This window comes from Ambystoma mexicanum, chromosome 5p, assembly GCF_040938575.1.
Source record: "Ambystoma mexicanum isolate Mex_15411 chromosome 5p, UKY_AmexF1_1, whole genome shotgun sequence".
Lineage (NCBI taxonomy): Eukaryota > Metazoa > Chordata > Amphibia > Caudata > Ambystomatidae > Ambystoma > Ambystoma mexicanum.
This window is the reverse complement of record NC_090930.1, coordinates 1021746205-1021763177: the sequence shown is the minus strand read 5'-3', so window position 1 is coordinate 1021763177 and position 16973 is coordinate 1021746205. Positions and strand designations below refer to the sequence as shown.

Below are 16973 nucleotides of genomic sequence, written 5' to 3'. Positions count from 1 at the left end.
TAAGGACCCACCGGCTGGCTTGCGGGCCCATTCTACCAGGGGTATGGCTGCATCTACTGCCCTGCAGAGGGGTGTTCCTATTCGCAACATCTGTGATGCAGCCACCTGGGCTTCAGTACATACATTTATATGTCACTATTCCCTCGATTCCATCTGAGGACAGGATCTGGCCTTTGGCAAGGTGGTCCTTTGCTCTGCTATTTGATTGGCTATTCTAAATTTTGATTCTAAATTCTTTCCCTCCTCCTTGCTCTGGTACTGCTTTGGGAGTCTGTCACAGATATGGAATACGTCAGAGGACCCAATCCCCTCGAAGAACAAGTTACTTTCTTACCTGGTAACGTTCTTTCGATGGGATGGTCCGACGACATATTCCATATCGCTCCCGCCCTGCCTTCCCCGCTGCAAAATTTCTTTTGCGATTGCAGCTTACGTTCCGCAAGGCTTTGTGTCTGACTGGCAGTTGACTAATGTCACACATTCTGGGGGAAAAAACTACAACTGAAGCTAGGGGCGTCGTGCGTCCTACTTATCACATCGGAGGACGTCCTCGACGACGGCGCATCAACGTCATCGACGCAGGACGCAGACGCCGAAAAAAAGTTTCCGAAGCAGCACAGCTGTGGTGATTACATGTCATAGATATGGAATACGTCGTCGGACCATCCCATCGAAAGAACGTTACCAGGTAAGAAAGTAACTTGTTCTTCTCATCCTCATAACCTGTTGGTACCTGGAGACGGGTGCCTGAAAAGGGTGTGAATCCCTTCCATATACTGTACCTCCCTGCGTCATGGCGGGCATGTAAGGGTGGGGGGGCCCTCCTCTGTCCTAACTCCTGTGAGTGGTCTAATACTGGTGAAAAATTCAAGTAGATCTTCGGTGTCTCACTATGCTGATCTTCTCTAGCCTCTTCTCCTTTTTCTTTGTCAGTTTCCCCTTCTTGAGCTGTGGGCACATTACGGAGTCAATCTGTCCCCCTCCTACCTCTTAAAAACGTTAAGTCCGTTCAGTCGGTCGTTGATCTCACTAGGTCCACTAATATTCCTGTAATTCCTGCAACTATTACTTCTTCCAGCCACGTGGAAAACTCTCCCCACAGCACTGATGATATCTTTGTTCCTTCGGACCTTTAAGGGCTCCTGTCCAAATTAAAACGACCTGAACGGGAATGGAGTCGGTCTATTTCATTGAGTCAAATAATGCCATGAATCAAAAAATTCACCCAAGAACTACTAAACTGCATGAACATATAGTGGTCTGGTGACACCTTTTGGGGTTCCTCTGTTTGTGTAGATTGCCATTTGCCCATTTTACTTTCCCTATTTGAATCTGCATTTACTTCCTGGCGCACAAGCTTCACATTTTCTTTAACTCCACTTATTTGCCGTCCTCAGAGGGAAGGGGTTCACTTTAACAACCAGAGCACCATAGTGGCCCTGAAAAGTTACAGCACCTATCGAAGTAAAAATAAACCAGTAGACTAAGGAGTCTTAACATAAATGGACAATTTGGCATTCCATTTATTAAAGCTTGCAAGCAGATAAATGGCAGTATCCCCACAAGCCTACCACCCAAGCTAGCCAACCTGCCTCAGATTCGCCTTCCTCTTATATTCCCTCATGGTCGGGCCCCTTGCAATACATGTCACTTTCGTTTAACTTTCCTGCCCCCAAATATAGCAATGATATCCCTTGTGACTTTTCCAGAATCGGTCTTCTGTTTCCTACTCGTCTTCTGTCATCACATGGTCCTCTGCTTCTAGGTCAGGCGCTTTAGTCTGATAATGTCCTTTGTCTACCCCCTCAGGTGAAGGGCATAGGGCCGCCATTCCTTTACGTGTTTCTGACAAAGAATAAGGCTCTTTGTTCCGACCAATATAGGACGGTCTATTCCAAAGATGGCAGCTGGGTTGCCTTCACTGAGTTACCCCAAGAACCTCTGTCTCGACAGTCCAACAGCACATGTCCCTTAAGGGATCTCTCGGGGACAAGTATTAGCAGAGGCCAATAGGTGGTAATTTCCCTATCAATGTCTGCTAGGACTTAAAAGAAAAACAAACAGTTGGGCTATGAAATGAGTGGCAGTTCAGGTATTCAGATGTCTTCGCAGACTATTTCTTACCTACCTATTAAGACTGCACATCACGCCTTGCCTTTATGGCTATGTCACAATATAAATCCTCTCCCGGGGCCATCTGTGTTCACATTTGGAACCACGTGTAGCAAATAACATAGCAAGGCCTGCAAAAAGGCATGAACATAATCACAATGCATTAGAGGTCATAGAAATGCCTGCAAAAAGGCCTTATAACCTTGTGACTTAACCGTGTTCCTATTATTCCCATCTCTCCCTCTCTTTCCTCCCACCCTCCCCCTTCTCTCATCCTCTCCCCTTCTCTCATCCTCTCCCCTTCTCTCATCCTCCCCCCGAGGATCTCTCATCCTCCCTTCTCTCATCCACCCTTCTCTCATCCTCCACCCTTCTCTCATCCTCCACCCTTCTCTCATCCTCCACCCTTCTCTCATCCTCCACCCTTCTCTCATCCTCCACCCTTCTCTCATCCTCCACCCTTCTCTCATCCTCCACCCTTCTCTCATCCTCCACCCTTCTCTCATCCTCCACCCTTTTCATCATCCTCCACCCTTTTCATCATCCCCCTTTCTCTCTCCATCGCCCCTACACTTCTCTCCTCTCTCTATTTCCATTCTTCTCTACTCTCTCTACCTCTAGACCTCGAAGGCGGCAGCCGAGTCTCGAGGTGCTGCCATCAGACAGCCTCAGCCTTTTCACCCCATCGGACCTTCTTGAAGGGGTAGATCCCTTCGCTACTACGTCTCAGTTGGAAGAGCGAGAGGAATGGCTGGTCAAAGAGTCCAAAGAAGATTCCCATGTGATGGACGAGGGAAAGCTGCAAAGCCCACTTAAGCAGTGGCATCTCAATCATCAGCCACTGCTTCAGCCGCCTCAAAACCTCTTGAGTCTTGACTCGTGTCACACCGTTGGGCGGCAGACTGTCTCAGCATCTGAAAGAATGGTGGGGTATTACTTCACATGCTTGGGCATTATAGATCATATCCCAAGGTTACTGCCTCCCCTTCATTCAGAGACCAAACCAGGAAGCCATTCGTTGAAGGTTCCAGATCTGTTCCTTGTGCAGGAGATTTTGAGCCTTTCAAGAATGGTGCCATAGAGCCGGTACCTGTAACGGAGATGAACAAAGGATGGTATTCTCTATATTTCCTGATCCCCAAGAAGGATGGGTGATTGAGACCCATCTTGGACTTGAGATACTTGTACAAGTTCGTCAGGAAGGACAAGCTCAAGATGGTCTCACTTTCTCAGATCCTTCAGGCACTCAAACCTCCAGGATTGGATGGTGTCATTAGACCTTCAGGATGCTTATTTTCATGTTCTAATCCATCTCAAGCACAGACAGTACCTGAGGTTCACTGTTGGCGGTTCTCATTATCAGTTTCGAGTTCTGCCATTCAGGCTCAGAGTGCCCAGCGTCTCCCAGCTTTCGACTTCCTGAGGTTGCTCGGCCTCATGGCATCTGCATTTTCCTGGTGCCAGAGGCTCGTCTGAGAATGAGATCCATTTTTAATGTGCTCTTGGGGCACAATGGTCTCAATTCTCAGGCAACATGTCTGACCTACTTCAGGTTCTAAACGGGGTCGCACAGAATCTCCTGTGGTCAGCCTCCAAGGACACCATTCTGAAGGGAGAAGCTCACTCACGGGGTCGGGATCCAACACCAACGATTTGACGATCAGTGGTCGCTGGTCTCCATCGGAGTCCAAACTAAACATCAATCTTTTGGAGCTGAGAGTAATCAGACTTGCGCTGAAGGCTTTTCTTCCCTCCATACAGGGGGAGAATGCCCTGATAATGACAGACGACACAGTGGCCCTGTACTACCTCAACAAGAGTGGAAGTGTGGGGTTACTACCACTGTTCAGAGAGGCAATGCAGCTCTGGTTCTGTGCATTTCAAGAAGGAATCTCCCCATCAGCAGTTCACCTGGCCGTAGAGGAGAACATGGCGGCGGACGCACTGAACAGGCAGAGCAATCTCCCACGAGTGGGAACTATCTTAGGAAGTCCTTCAAAAGATCTTCATCCTTTGGGGAACCCCTCAAGTGGACCTGTTCGCGACCAGTGCCAACCGGAAGTGTAAACTGTTCTTCTCCAGGGAATTTTCCCTAAGAGGAACTCTAGGGGACGCGTTTGTAGTGGACTGGGAGTTTCCCCTTCTGTGTGAGTTTCCTCGAGTCCCCGTCGTTCCTCACGTGATCAGAAGGTTGAGAACGTTTTTTAAATCCATGATCATAATTTCCCCAGATTGGGCCAAGAGGACATGGTACCCGGACCTTCTGGATATGGCCTTCAATACATCTTCCGCAAAGAGAGGACCTTCTCTCGCGAGAGGAGGGTTGAGTTCTCCATCCAGAGGTCAAGACATTCAGCCTTCATGCATGATTTCTGAGAGGCTGAGGTACAAGGATTGGTACCTCCCGGATGACGTAATGGAGATCTTGCTTTCGGCCAGAAGGCCAGCAACAAAATCTTTGTACCGCTACCGTTGGAATAAATTCTGCAGCTGGTGTAGGATAAGAATGTGGACCCTTTTATATGCAAATCACGAAAGGCGTCATCTTTTCTGATGCATTTGGTCAATGGTGGGGCTCCAGGTTGGAACCATTAAAGTTTAATTTGCGGCGCTTTCCATCTTGAAGCGCTCGTCAGAGGAAACGTCATATTTTAAAATTCCTTTGGTGATACAGTTTCTAAGGGGACTCACTAATGTGTTCCCTCCATCTCCTTTTCAGGTTCTGGTTTGGGACCTTAATCCTGTTTAAAGTTCTTTATGTGTGCACCATTTCAACCACTCCATTCTTGTCCCTTAAGACTACTAACATTCAAAACCATCCTATTAGTAGCATTAACATCAGCCCGTAGGGTGAGTGAGTTGCAGGCACTATCTTTTAAACCACCTTTTACGGCATTTCATAAGGACAAGGTTGTCCTTAAGGTCAAACCTTCATTCCTGCCTAAGATTATATAGGATTTACATTTGGGACAAGAGACAGTATTGCCTACCTTTTTACCCTCCACCTCATCCTGACAAGGAAGAGGAGGGGCTACACAGACTTGACCCATGAAGGGCTCTGAGTTTCTACTTTTCAGGTTTCGTTTAGATATCCAACTGTTTATTGTATGCACAAGTCAGAGACTAGGACAGGCTGTATCTATCTAAGCAAACATTGTCCAGATGGATTATTTTGGCTATCACTGAATGCTATAGGCTGGCCGGGAAGGACCTCCCTCCATTCCACTAGGGGCATAGCTACTTCTTCTGCTCTTGAAAGAGGTCTTCCAATAAAAAAACATTGGTGAGGCAGCCACTTGATCTACAATTCACACTTCTACAAAGCAATAATGCCTTGATTCCACCTTAAGTCAGGATGGAAGCTTTGGGAAAGCAGTCCTTCATTCGGTTCACAACAACCCATGATGATAAAATTCTTACTCCCATCTCCAAAATAAACCCTGCTTTTTGGAGTCTATCAAAAGATGAGGAATACGTGGGAGGCCATTCGAAGAACAAGTTACTTACCCCTGGCAATGTTCTTTTGACTGGATGTTCCTCCCACGTATTCCTCATCGCCCCTCCCAGCCTACCCCGCCACAATATGTCAATGTTATTGCAGCTTACGCTCCTTCAGAGTCTAGTATGGTCTAATCCGCTTTAATGCGGGTAGTTCTATTGTAAGAATGACACGAACAAACAAAACTGAAGCCAGGTCATCGATGGTATATTGAGTCAACCGCATCGACGTACAGTGCTCTCTGCTGAAATATTTTTCTGAAGCTGGATATTGGAGATATCAGAAGATGAGGAATATGTGGGAGGAGCATCCAGTCGAAACAAAGTTACCAGGGGTAAGTAACTTGTTCACCTCTCCCTCTGTTTCTCTCTCTTTGTCCCCCTTTCCCTCTCCCTCTTTGTCCTACACATCATTTTGTGCCATAAGGATCTGGGAATTGGCAGATGTGAGCATTCTGGAAACGGCCACTTATTACCATAAGCTTGGTGCCATCGGTTCTGGGAGGCAAGAGCTTTTGGTTCACCAAAACAACTGCTTGCGATATGAAGACCCGATACACCGCTTTCAGCTTCCTTTGTATGTAGGCTGGCAGGCTGAGTGCCAGCTCAAACCTCACTGTAACTTACTACGGTGCTATGCTCTGTGGCCAGCTCAGACTTTTCCTTGTCTGGGCATAGGATGCCATTTGTCAGGTGATCAGGCAGGGGCTAGAATTCCTGGGCATTTTCCCCAGAAGTGTTCCCCTGTGTCTCCTACAAGCCTCTAGCTCCTCTCACTTAGTGAAAACAGCCCCGGTCAAAAATGGAATCCCTCTCGCCTGCTACCCCTCTCCTGGTTTAGCGGCCGTTAACTTCAATTTCCGAATGATGCTGATAGTCTTCAGCAATTTCTTTGTGGTCAAATGATGAGCATGAAAGTTAAAATTGAGGAGTCTGGCTTCCTGAATATGCCCCATGAAGCTGGTTGCTCCATCCCTCACTCCTAAAGAGATACTATGACGACAGGGAGATTGAAGGAAAGCATGTAGTCTTAGAAAGATAGGGTGTTGGAGGAGGGGGATATGTTGGCTGGCCCAGTCACACTCCAATTTCTTTTGGCTAGCTTTTGTGCCAGTAATAATCCCTCACTATTTCATCCTCAACAAATGTCAATTATGATATATGGCATTTGTAACACGCCTATACACAAGTGTATCCCTCGGCAATGGTTATTGGTAAGTGCAAATCTTTGGGCCTGGCTGGTACAATCAGCGGAGTTCAGCTTTTCATAAAGGTTGCGGAAAGCCTACAATTGAGATGCCTTGTCATGCATTCTTTACCCATCCGTGTTTAGCTAATCCTTTGTGTGCCAGATTGATATTGACCTTCAAGCAGTAGATAAAGGTTTCTCTGCTTCATTACTTTTATTATTGAAAGTGAGTTTCACATAAGTATTCTCTCTGCTTTCGTAATAGAGAGGGCATTGATCTTATGTGTAATCAGTCTGTCCACGAAGAATCTGTGGTAGGTCAGAATTAGAAGACAGACAAGGAAGCATGATTTTCAAAAGTGTTCTCTCTTTAAAGAAGGACTGAGTCTTTCCCTAAGCCTGTGTTATAAATCCCTACAATAAATGTCAAGAGGTGCTAATCAGGATGTCAAGTTGGCTTAACCGAAATACTGTCCCCTGTCACGCATTGTATTCTAACTTACTTTCTTTCCCTACATCTGAAAAAGAAAACCTAAAACATACTTTAGGCCATTGCCCGTATTAAAGGCCGGCTGCTGGTTTCTGACTTCCAACCGTGTCTCTTTACCATGGTTCCTTGTCTATGTGAACAGTCCCAAGTGTACAGTTTGTGCACTGCTAGGTTTGGTGCTCCAGTGAGGTCTTTCTGTCTCACTTTCTCAAATCATTCTTTCTCCCACTCTGCGGCTCCTCATCTTTCACTCTCACCCTGCGGTTTCTTCCTTCCTTCCCCACTCTGGAACTCTAATCTTACTCGCTCCCCGCTCTGTTTTCTTGGTTCCTTTCCCACACCAGTACTGGTATCAGTCTGTCCCCACTCTGGGGCTTTCCTCTTTCTCCTTCACTCTGGGGCTTCTTGATATTACCCCCACTCTTGGGCTTGCTCCCCTCCCACCCCCTGCCCATTCTGTGGCGCCACCGGTCACTCCCCACTCTTCAGCATCTCTGGCCTCTCCCTGCTCTGGGGCCTTTCTCACTCCTTCTCACTCTGTGGCATCTCGGGTCTCTTACTGTTCTTATTCTTTCCTCCTCGATCTCTCTTGCTTTAACGCCCACCCCCGGTCTGTTGGAGCTAGCGCGTACGTGTTTGGGACAGGCCGAGCACTTCGGGAGGCATGTGTGGTCTGTGCAGCACTCATGCCGTGCCTTTCAGGCAACTCGTGTCCCTGTCGTCGCTGACTATTCTTCTTTCCCAGTCTCTTTGTGTCTGGACTGGTGAACAGTTTCTCTGCAGACACTAAACTTTGCTCTTGCTCATTTGTCTGCGAGGCCCTGTTGCACTTGCCAGGTGCACACGGCGTCCTTTAAGGCATTGTCTAGCGTTCACCCTCTCCTGCTGGCCATACCACATGTGTGCGCTGACCCCTCCTTGAACTCTGCGGGCTTTGCTGATCCTTTGATATGATTGGTCCTTTCACTGCCGTGCCACATCTTATTCTTTCAGGTTTTGTGTGGTGCCCCATAATTAATCTTCTATATCGCGCATAATGCCGTAGACCAGTCCTTAGGGTTGGTACCAGGATTTCAACCTGTGTGCTCGGCATTGCCTTACTTCCAAGACACTCGTTTCCCGCCAAGCTATACTCCCGGCCCTAGGATGGAGGCCCATATGGATGGGCCATAATAGTGGGTCAGAAGCCATGCCATCCATTAGAGGGTTGTGGCCATAGTGTTACCATACATCCTAGTTCCTATATACCCAATAAAGGTGTTTGTGTCTGGGGGGAGGATGTGTGTTAGTCCATCTCTGGGGATTTCCTGTTCCTTAAGGGGGAGACGCCTCCAGAGAGATCCCGCTTATCCTCTTCCCCTATGGGGTGTTAAGCGTAGGGGCATCACCTCCATAGTCCCAGAGGTTTGTTATGTTGATTCATACTGTGCACCGCTAGCGCCCATGGGCAGTCTCCAGGCACTCGCGTGACTCTAGGGTGGCCAACTGTCCTGTATTTTGCAGGATTGTCCCATATTTGGGGACTCTGTCCCCCAGTTTGCAGAGTTAATGTGCGGGACGCTGGTTGTCCCGACTTGCTTTGTTCCTTGGAGTGTGACTCTCGGGAGACAGCAAGTCGGGACAACCTGTGTCCAGCACAGCAACTCTGCAAACTTATTTGGCCGTCTACACACCACAGCGCGGCCACCTGCTGCTGCCTGCAGTTTTCTTTCTCTGGGTGGCTCTGCGGCCCTGGCTCCTTTTTTTGAGCCTGCAGGTCAAGCTGCCACTGCTGCGGTTGCAGGTTTACTGCTCACGCTCGGACACCCGTCTTCATTCCAATGCTAAAGCTTTGTTCCTGGGGTCGTGCTGGTCATATTTGCAGTTACAAAACGTGACCATCACATCCCAAAGACAAACCATTTGCATTGCAGTTAAGCCAGGTTTTAAGAGCCATTAACAAATTGTTTAAATTACAAAGGGGGCGGGCCAAACGTGAATGATGCTGTGACGCCATCACCACCTCGTGGGCAAGTGTCCCGCAAAAGGATCTCAAAAAGTTGGCCCCCCTATGTGACTCTGCAAGTGGGGGTGGTGGGGATGCGGGGGGGGAGGGTTAGTGCGGATGGGATTAGAGGATAGGTTCAGAACCAGGAGGCACTGGCGTCTGCAAGTGTTTTGCATGTGGGAGTTGGTGCGGGAGGCCCCGTTAATTGTAACTGTATGGGTAAGACTCAGTGCCTCGCGCGTGTGCTAGTATTGGTGTTTGTGCGTCGTGTGATGTTGGGTGGGTTGTGGTTGTACCCTCTGGTTAGATTGTGTCCATAAGCGAGCCAGAGTCGCGGGTGGCTGTTGCTGTTTGACTATCTGGTGTCTTGGTGTGTACTTGTATCGTTGACTGTTTTATGTGGCGGGTGGTTCCATCTAAGTGTGCTTTCAGAATCTCAGAGATGGTGGGGTGTTAACATTGAATTTATTTTTCGTGTGTGTTTTTGTAATGTGGCTAACCCAAAGGTCTAGTGTAGTGGTGTTTGGTATGTTGGAGGAGCAGGAAGGGGGGAGTGGGTTTGTAAGTCGGTTGGTTTGGTGGAGCCTCTGGTATCTTACAGTAGAACTGCCCTTGTTCTTGGTTGCAGTTTGTTGGCCCATCCCTCCAGTTTTGTCTCTGAAGGTATTGCTGCCGGTGTCCTTTTGCGGTTGTGTCATTGTCTGTTGAATAACCAGGTTTTCAGTCGTGTCCCGAAGGAGATGGTGACAAACTCTTTGGATTTGTCACAAATTGTATTAGAGCCTGTTGCCTTCTGTTGTGCCTCTAAGGATTTTATTTCAAGGTTGCCCACCTGATCAGTCTCTCAGTTTTCTGGTCCTAGCCAATACTGTCCCCAGGGCTAGAAACTCGGCCACCCCTCCCTAGTCACTGCTTTAAAAGAATCCCAGTTGCTACGGAAGGTGCTTTGGGGATTATTTAAATAAAAAGTATCTTCAATGGCAGAGCACTAGATAAGATTTTGTGGTGGGAGTATTTTACTCCCTATTTTTCTTTCACTTTGCGAGTACATTTGATTTAAAAGGAGTAAAACATTTTTTCTTCACAAGAGTGTAAAGCATATTTGACATCCAGCCGACACATGCAGAAAGGTAAAACTATGGAAATCATCATCAGCATGCTTCAGAAGTCCAGTTGTAGAAGTTGTATCCTGGCTTGCAACATTGTGTTACTACTGACTTCTGCAATTGTATTCGCTCTCCCCTCTAGCTTCTCCACTCTTTTGGACTGCTTACTCTCTGTTCTCTCCTCCTCTCCCTTTCTCCCTTTTCCTATCTCCTCCACTTACTTTCTTCTATGCACTTACACTATCAGAATTGTCCCTGGACCTAATATGATAGCAACATCGTCTGTTTCCTCCACCCTCCCATTACTGTTTTTTTCCTCCCCACCCCCCCTCCAGCACTATCTGAAATGTCGTCAGGCCTAGTACGATAGTCGCTTGTTTTGTTCCTCCCCTCTCTTTTTGCCCCCCTCTCCCTCCCCTTTTGTTTTCTCCGGCTCTACCAGAAAAGTCGTCTGGCCTAGTACGGTAGTCGCCTGTCTGTTTCCATTTCCTTCCCACTCTCCCCCTCCCTTCCTTATTTATGTCATAGCTCTTGCACTATCTGAAATGTCGTCAGGCCGAGTATGATAGTTATTTCACATCCTTACTGTTCATGGCCTGTAAGAATGTTATTGTATTTTCCCTTGTTCCCTCCCTTGCCTTGAAGTGCTTTGAAACACATTGTGTATAGGCGCTATATAAATAAACTATCATATCATGATTGAACAGCATGATTCCCACACAATTGACAGATAATGCACAGTGTGCAGTAGAACACCTGCTCACCAATGGAACAGATGAACACAAACACTGAGCTTCCTCTGTATGCAGAGAATAGGTACAACAGCAGCATAAACCTTTTAGCGCTCCACTCGCACAGAAGAGATCAACTTGTCTAGGAGCCTTTCAGACTTCCCTCAAACAATGAATCTGGGCAACTGTAATATAAGCATACATCATGTAGTACTGGTGAAGAGGATTAGTGCAAGTAAAGCAAGGGTAGAAGAGACCAACGCAGAGAACAAATAAGGAATGTGTGTCTGCAGTAGATGCTTCCCTCACAAATAGCAGTTGAAATATTGGAGAGGAGTGTGCATTCATGAAGCCTAATAATGAAAAGGTATGCCATGGACTGCACTAAATCATTCTTTCCTCGTGGAACAGGAACTTTCTGGGCCTAACAGTTCAAGATTACCTTAGATAAGTCATCTGTCACCGCAGGAAAAAGTTCCACTCGGATAGAGAAGGGATTGTATTGGATGGCGCAGTGCAAGCACCCTCACATTTAACAGGTAAATGAAGGGCTTCAAAAATGCAAGCTAGACTCGCAAAGAAAGGGAACAGAATAGGCCTCAGCAGTCCAAATTCCCATCACAAAGAACTTGACCAACAGGTGCTATGCAATCCAAGGCCTCATCCCATAGAATAGGAATAGCATAACAGCATGGGAACACCATCCAGCTAGAACAGGAACAGTCAATTGCCTCTTCTGTCCAGCTCCTGATAGATATAACTAATATAGCATTGATAGCCTTCGTATTTGAACTAATTTCTAATTTTGCTGCTGGAATCGGAAAAACTCTACATAGTAATTTAGTCAAATGGAATTAGAATTAATTCAACTTAACAACAAATGATGTGCACTAATTCCCAGCCACTCTACAGCTGGTTCATTTTATAAAGCATATTGCAGAAGAGTATATTATTACAGAAGGATAAGTCACTCAATACGCCTTTCATTTTCCCTCTACAATGGTCTGCACATTCTAAATGTATTTTAATTTTTTTAAGCAAACATTACTTTTATTATGCGTTTTATGGTTTGATAGCAGAACTGTTAGTTGACAATTTAATGAAAGTCCTTATTTACTGGAACTATTACTACTTAATGGTATGCCAGTGTTGTTCTACAATAGAGGCAAGTGCTCAATTCTATGGACCCCATTATTAGTAAGGTGGTGCAGGGAAAATTAACTCCCCTTTTTTTGGTGGTAACAGAATTACATTATCGTACCGCAGTGCTATAGGTTTGACCTTGAAGTGGAGGATTTTCCTCCAGCATCATGCTTGAGGTAAATCTTGCAATTTAAGGCCCGATTTTTGGCATAATTAGCACCGGCTCTAATCCTGCCAAAGTCCCCATGGAGACCTGTGGACTCACAAATGTGGATTAACACCAATTGTAATCCTGTAGTAAACCCACGGGACCAAGTGGTGGTAGCGGTAAGCAGGTTTGGCAGTAATTTGGTGGATTTACCACTGACTAGCCACCAAAATCGTAATGAGGCCGCATATCCAAAATCTAATTGTCAAATGTTGGCTGCCTGAGTTACCCTTGCATACTTCAGAGGTCAGTAAATAGACTATCGACTGAGCTGCTAATAATCATAATGCTTTGAAGTTGGAGGAATCCTGTTTGAATCACTAGATACAAATTTGAACTACCTATCGGCACTACTGCTACAAGGGCAAGTTTGCAGAGTTACCGTTTCATTTGCCAAAGCAAATATTTTATTTCTGTTTTGTAAGAACGCTTGCACTGGCTGGAGAGTCACATTATGAATGTTTAAGTCTAGTCTTGAACTTTTGATAGGAGCTGTGACCCCCGTGTAATGACAATCACTCATCCTTGAACAACAGCCTTGCTACTGCTGACCATTTTTAGTACATTTTCCAGATTGACTCCAGGTTCAGATTCAATGGACAGTTAAACTAAACATTACATACTCATCTGTGCCCCAGATAAGGTTGAGGTTGGAGTATGTAACGCACCGTTTTAATAGAGTTTAAATTAAATTGCAAGAGTGTAAATTATAGGATGTGCATCCGGGACATTACTAAACTTGAAAATGAATATGCCACATAACCAAAACAGTCTGTAGCAAGACCTCTGCCCTCAAACAAGTTATTACATGTGTAAAAAAACCTTTTCCCACACATTGTGTATGAATACACCACATAGATGCATCTTGATGATAAATGCACACACCATAGTCACTTCAAAAAATACTTTTGTGCAATGCAAGCATGCACTCACTGAAGGAGCATAATTTGTTAAAAGAGATTTCCCAATTGTAATTCAGTTTCTGATGCTTTTGAATCTGCTTAGAATTACATGCTGTGCAAATAGTCCGACATCTAGTGGTAATTGCGGAGCATTGCATCTTTTTTCAAAGATCGAAAAAGGGACGTCGACATGGGTGTGACTGTAACACTATCCGTGACATGTAGTGTACCCAAGATCCTTCATACATTGAGGTACCCCAGATTGTTTTTTTCTGCCATTCTGGTCGGACACTTTATGTGGAGCTCGTGCTGTGAGAAATTATTGCTGTTTGTGCGTTTTTGACTCGTTCATCAACGGACCTCTTTGTTGACTGTTTGAACCCCTTAAACGACTGTTACTGTTTTACCCGCCGCAGTCAGCACTAAGACGTGTTTCCCAGTATGTGCCACCCCTAAAATCTTAACACATGTTTCCGATGTGTCAAACGATGATTGGTTATTTATAACGCGCTTAATACCCAGAGGTTTCTAAACGCATATCTGGGGATTGAACTTGTGTTGCTCCCGTTTCGTCTTGCTTCCAAGGTGAGCGTGTTGCCGCTGAGATATCCTCCCGACACTTTGCAAATGTGCTCCTTTGGTGAAAATGCACCCCAAACTCAGGGATAAGAATTCCAAGGCCCCGCCTCAGGGCTCTGGGCACCAAAATATTCCTTCTTTGCCTTCAGCGTATTCCCAGGCCTCCTCTCCATTGTCCCAGGCCCTACACCAGCCTGCAGATCTTGCGCCGCCTGGCTCTGCTTTCCCTCTTCCAGAAGCGTGCTAATCCTCTGCCTTGTCTAAAGAAAGATTTGAACTCTGTATGCATTTATTGACTTTTCAGATTAGTTTGATGACTTCCTTAAAAGATCCTGTCCCTTTAATGAAGGACCTAGACCTTTGAAGTGCCCTAGGGTTCACTCGCCTGATGCTTGGTCTGCTCCTAGGCAGAGATTACCTGATTCTCACAGCCCCTGAACCCCCCCCCCCCTTTTATCCCCCTGATCCTCCACCCCCAGAAACAGTTCCAAGATGATCAGGGTGATGTCTACTACGTCCCAGATCAGGATGATGGCTCCCAAGACCTGATTACTCACAATATTAATGCTCCTCCTGTATCTCAACCCAGGGAGGCTTTCCCCCATTGACGATCAGATGCTGTTAACACTGTCCTTACTTTGTTGAGGATATCCTCAAGGAAAACGTTCCTGTCAGCCAAGCTTTCTCGCTTCTTTATTCTATTAAAAAGTGCATTGCCACCTCCTTTCTTACGCCCTCTCTTTCTCAGGCAGTTAATCCAAGGGTGTAAAAGATGTTTTGCCTGCACGTTCTGACCCACTTAATAGTCTGGGACATTCCGTCCGGGATTCCCTAGTCGTTACCACAACTAGAAAACGTGGAGGGGGTTCCTGTATCTTCATATGAATTGCCTCCCGATAAAGACTGCTAGAAACTTTACGCCCTGGGCAAACGCATAATTTCTTCTGCTGCCTACAGCACTCGCATCGCTAACAATACTACTCTCCTAACTAGCTTTAGCAATGTTCAATGGGGACTGGTGCAAGAGGGTCTGCAGAATGTGCCAGAGCCTACAAGGTCATATCTACTTGCAGTGGGGCACGAGGGACGTCACGTTACATAGAATATATTGAAGAACATGCTTGACTCTGCAGAGAAAGTGTGTTTTTGTCTGGGTTCAATGCAGAAGTTGGCAGCAGTAGATTTACTACTTTTTAGTACTTTCATTATACATTTGCTTGGGTTTTCTGAAACCATGTCAGTCATCTTTGAGATAAAGGTATTGCTTGTACTGTGTCCTACAGAAATTAGAAAATGTGCACAGCTGTTGTTTATTTCCTTTGCATTTTTGCCAATCTGTTTATTTATATTTTCAGAATGGAAGATGGTGACGCATCCGAAAAAAGTGTAATTGAGGAGAATGGGGTCATTGAAGAGGGGGACACAATCCAGAACAAGCACAGCAAACACAAAAAAAAGAAACACAAGCATCGGGGTAAACATAAGAAGCACAAGCATGCTCCAGATGGAGAAAAAGACAAGGACAAAAAACATAAACATAACCATAAACACAAGCACAAGAAACACAAACGGAAAGTGCTTAGAGATCTTGGAAAGGAAGATGGGTCTCCAAGTAAAAGAGCTAAAATGGATGACTTTGCTGTGCTTGAAGATTTGGAGAAGCAAAGAGCCTTGATAAAAGCTGAACTCGACAGTGAGCTCATGGAAGGAAAGGTTCAATCTGGGATGAGTTTGATATTGCAGGGATACAATTCGGGCTCTGAGGAAGAAGGGGAGATTCATGAAAAGGCCAGAAATGGTAACAAATCTGCTGCTAGGTCTGCACACACTCGGGGAAGACATGAGCTTCTGGACTCTAAATCTGGTTCGAAGAAGAGAAGCAAGAGCAAATCTAAAGAACGGACTAAACACAGGTCTGACAAAAAGAAAAATAAGGCAAGCTCGGATGCTGCTAAAGAGAAACCAGGCCAGAGTAAGTCCAAAGACAGGAGAAAATCAAAAAGCCCAGCAAAACGCACAAAATCTGATGATCCGTCACAGTGGTCCCGTTCACCGATGTTAAAACGAAGATCACAAGAGAGGACTGTAAGACCGAAGTCCCCTCTGGATGACAAGATCAAACCAAAGGATCGTAAAAAGTCTCCTGCTGTGAATGAAAGCCGCAATAGAGATCGTAGCAAAAAATCAAAATCCCCAGTACAGCAAAGAAGTAAATCCAAAGAAAGAAGATCCAGGTCTAAAGACAGAAAACCCCGCCGGTCGGAGACTGAAAAAGACAAAAAGCCTGGAAAGTCTCCCTCTAAAGATGCATCTTCAGGGAAGGAGAATCGGTCACCCAGCAAAAGACTTGGTCGCAGCCCAAGAGGCAAAAGTTTATCACCAAAAGTGCGTGATAGGCCGTTGAGACCAAGCAGATCACCTTTGTTGAATGACAGACGAACTAAACTGAGCAAATCTCCTCCCCGGACTCATTCTCCTGCCCGCAGAGCAAAGAGCCGATCAGTGGAAAGAAAAAGAAAAGAAACTGAAAGGAGGCGTCTTTCTTCTCCAAGGTAATCTTTATTCTTGCTACATTCATCTAATGATCAGTAGTCAAAACTACTTAAAAACAAATATTTTCAGTTTTTTAACTTTGTATTGAACCACTGATATCCTTATTTTGATGAAACTGAGTTTGTTGGCCTCTGGGGCTGACAAGGGGAGCCAGCCCATTAGGGTATTAAGCTGTAAACCGAGGGTCTGTTATAATTGTAAATAAAACATTTGAAAATTCCTCAATACATTTTTTTAAATCCCCAGTAAAGATAATGAAATGTATGCTATCAAGAAAAAACATTAAAAGGAAACTAAGGCAACCTGTGAACTGTAATTTTAAATACAGCATTTACTTTACATGTTTCTGTGTAACACTGGAGGAACATCCCCAGAACCACTGATATACACCGCTCTCCTCTTGAATGTCCTATAGTTTCTGGTTTGCACAGCTTTCACATCCTTTGCTTTATTCTCTCTGCAGTCCACTAGTCAC

General features: G+C 45.6%; 1 protein-coding gene across 10 annotated transcripts in view; it reads left to right on the top strand.

Moving 5' to 3' along the window:
* Positions 1–16973, top strand: part of PRP4K (pre-mRNA processing factor kinase PRP4K) — a 1306928-nt gene that overhangs the window by 232193 nt on the left and 1057762 nt on the right. For all 10 annotated transcript variants that reach the window (XR_011274234.1, XR_011274233.1, XR_011274232.1 and 7 more), the window contains one exon: positions 15301–16497. Coding sequence is in view for 4 of the 10 variants with exons in the window: in XM_069613497.1 (XP_069469598.1) it covers positions 15301–16497 (1197 nt within the window). In the remaining 6 variants the exon portion in view is untranslated. The remainder of the gene's footprint in view (positions 1–15300; positions 16498–16973) is intronic.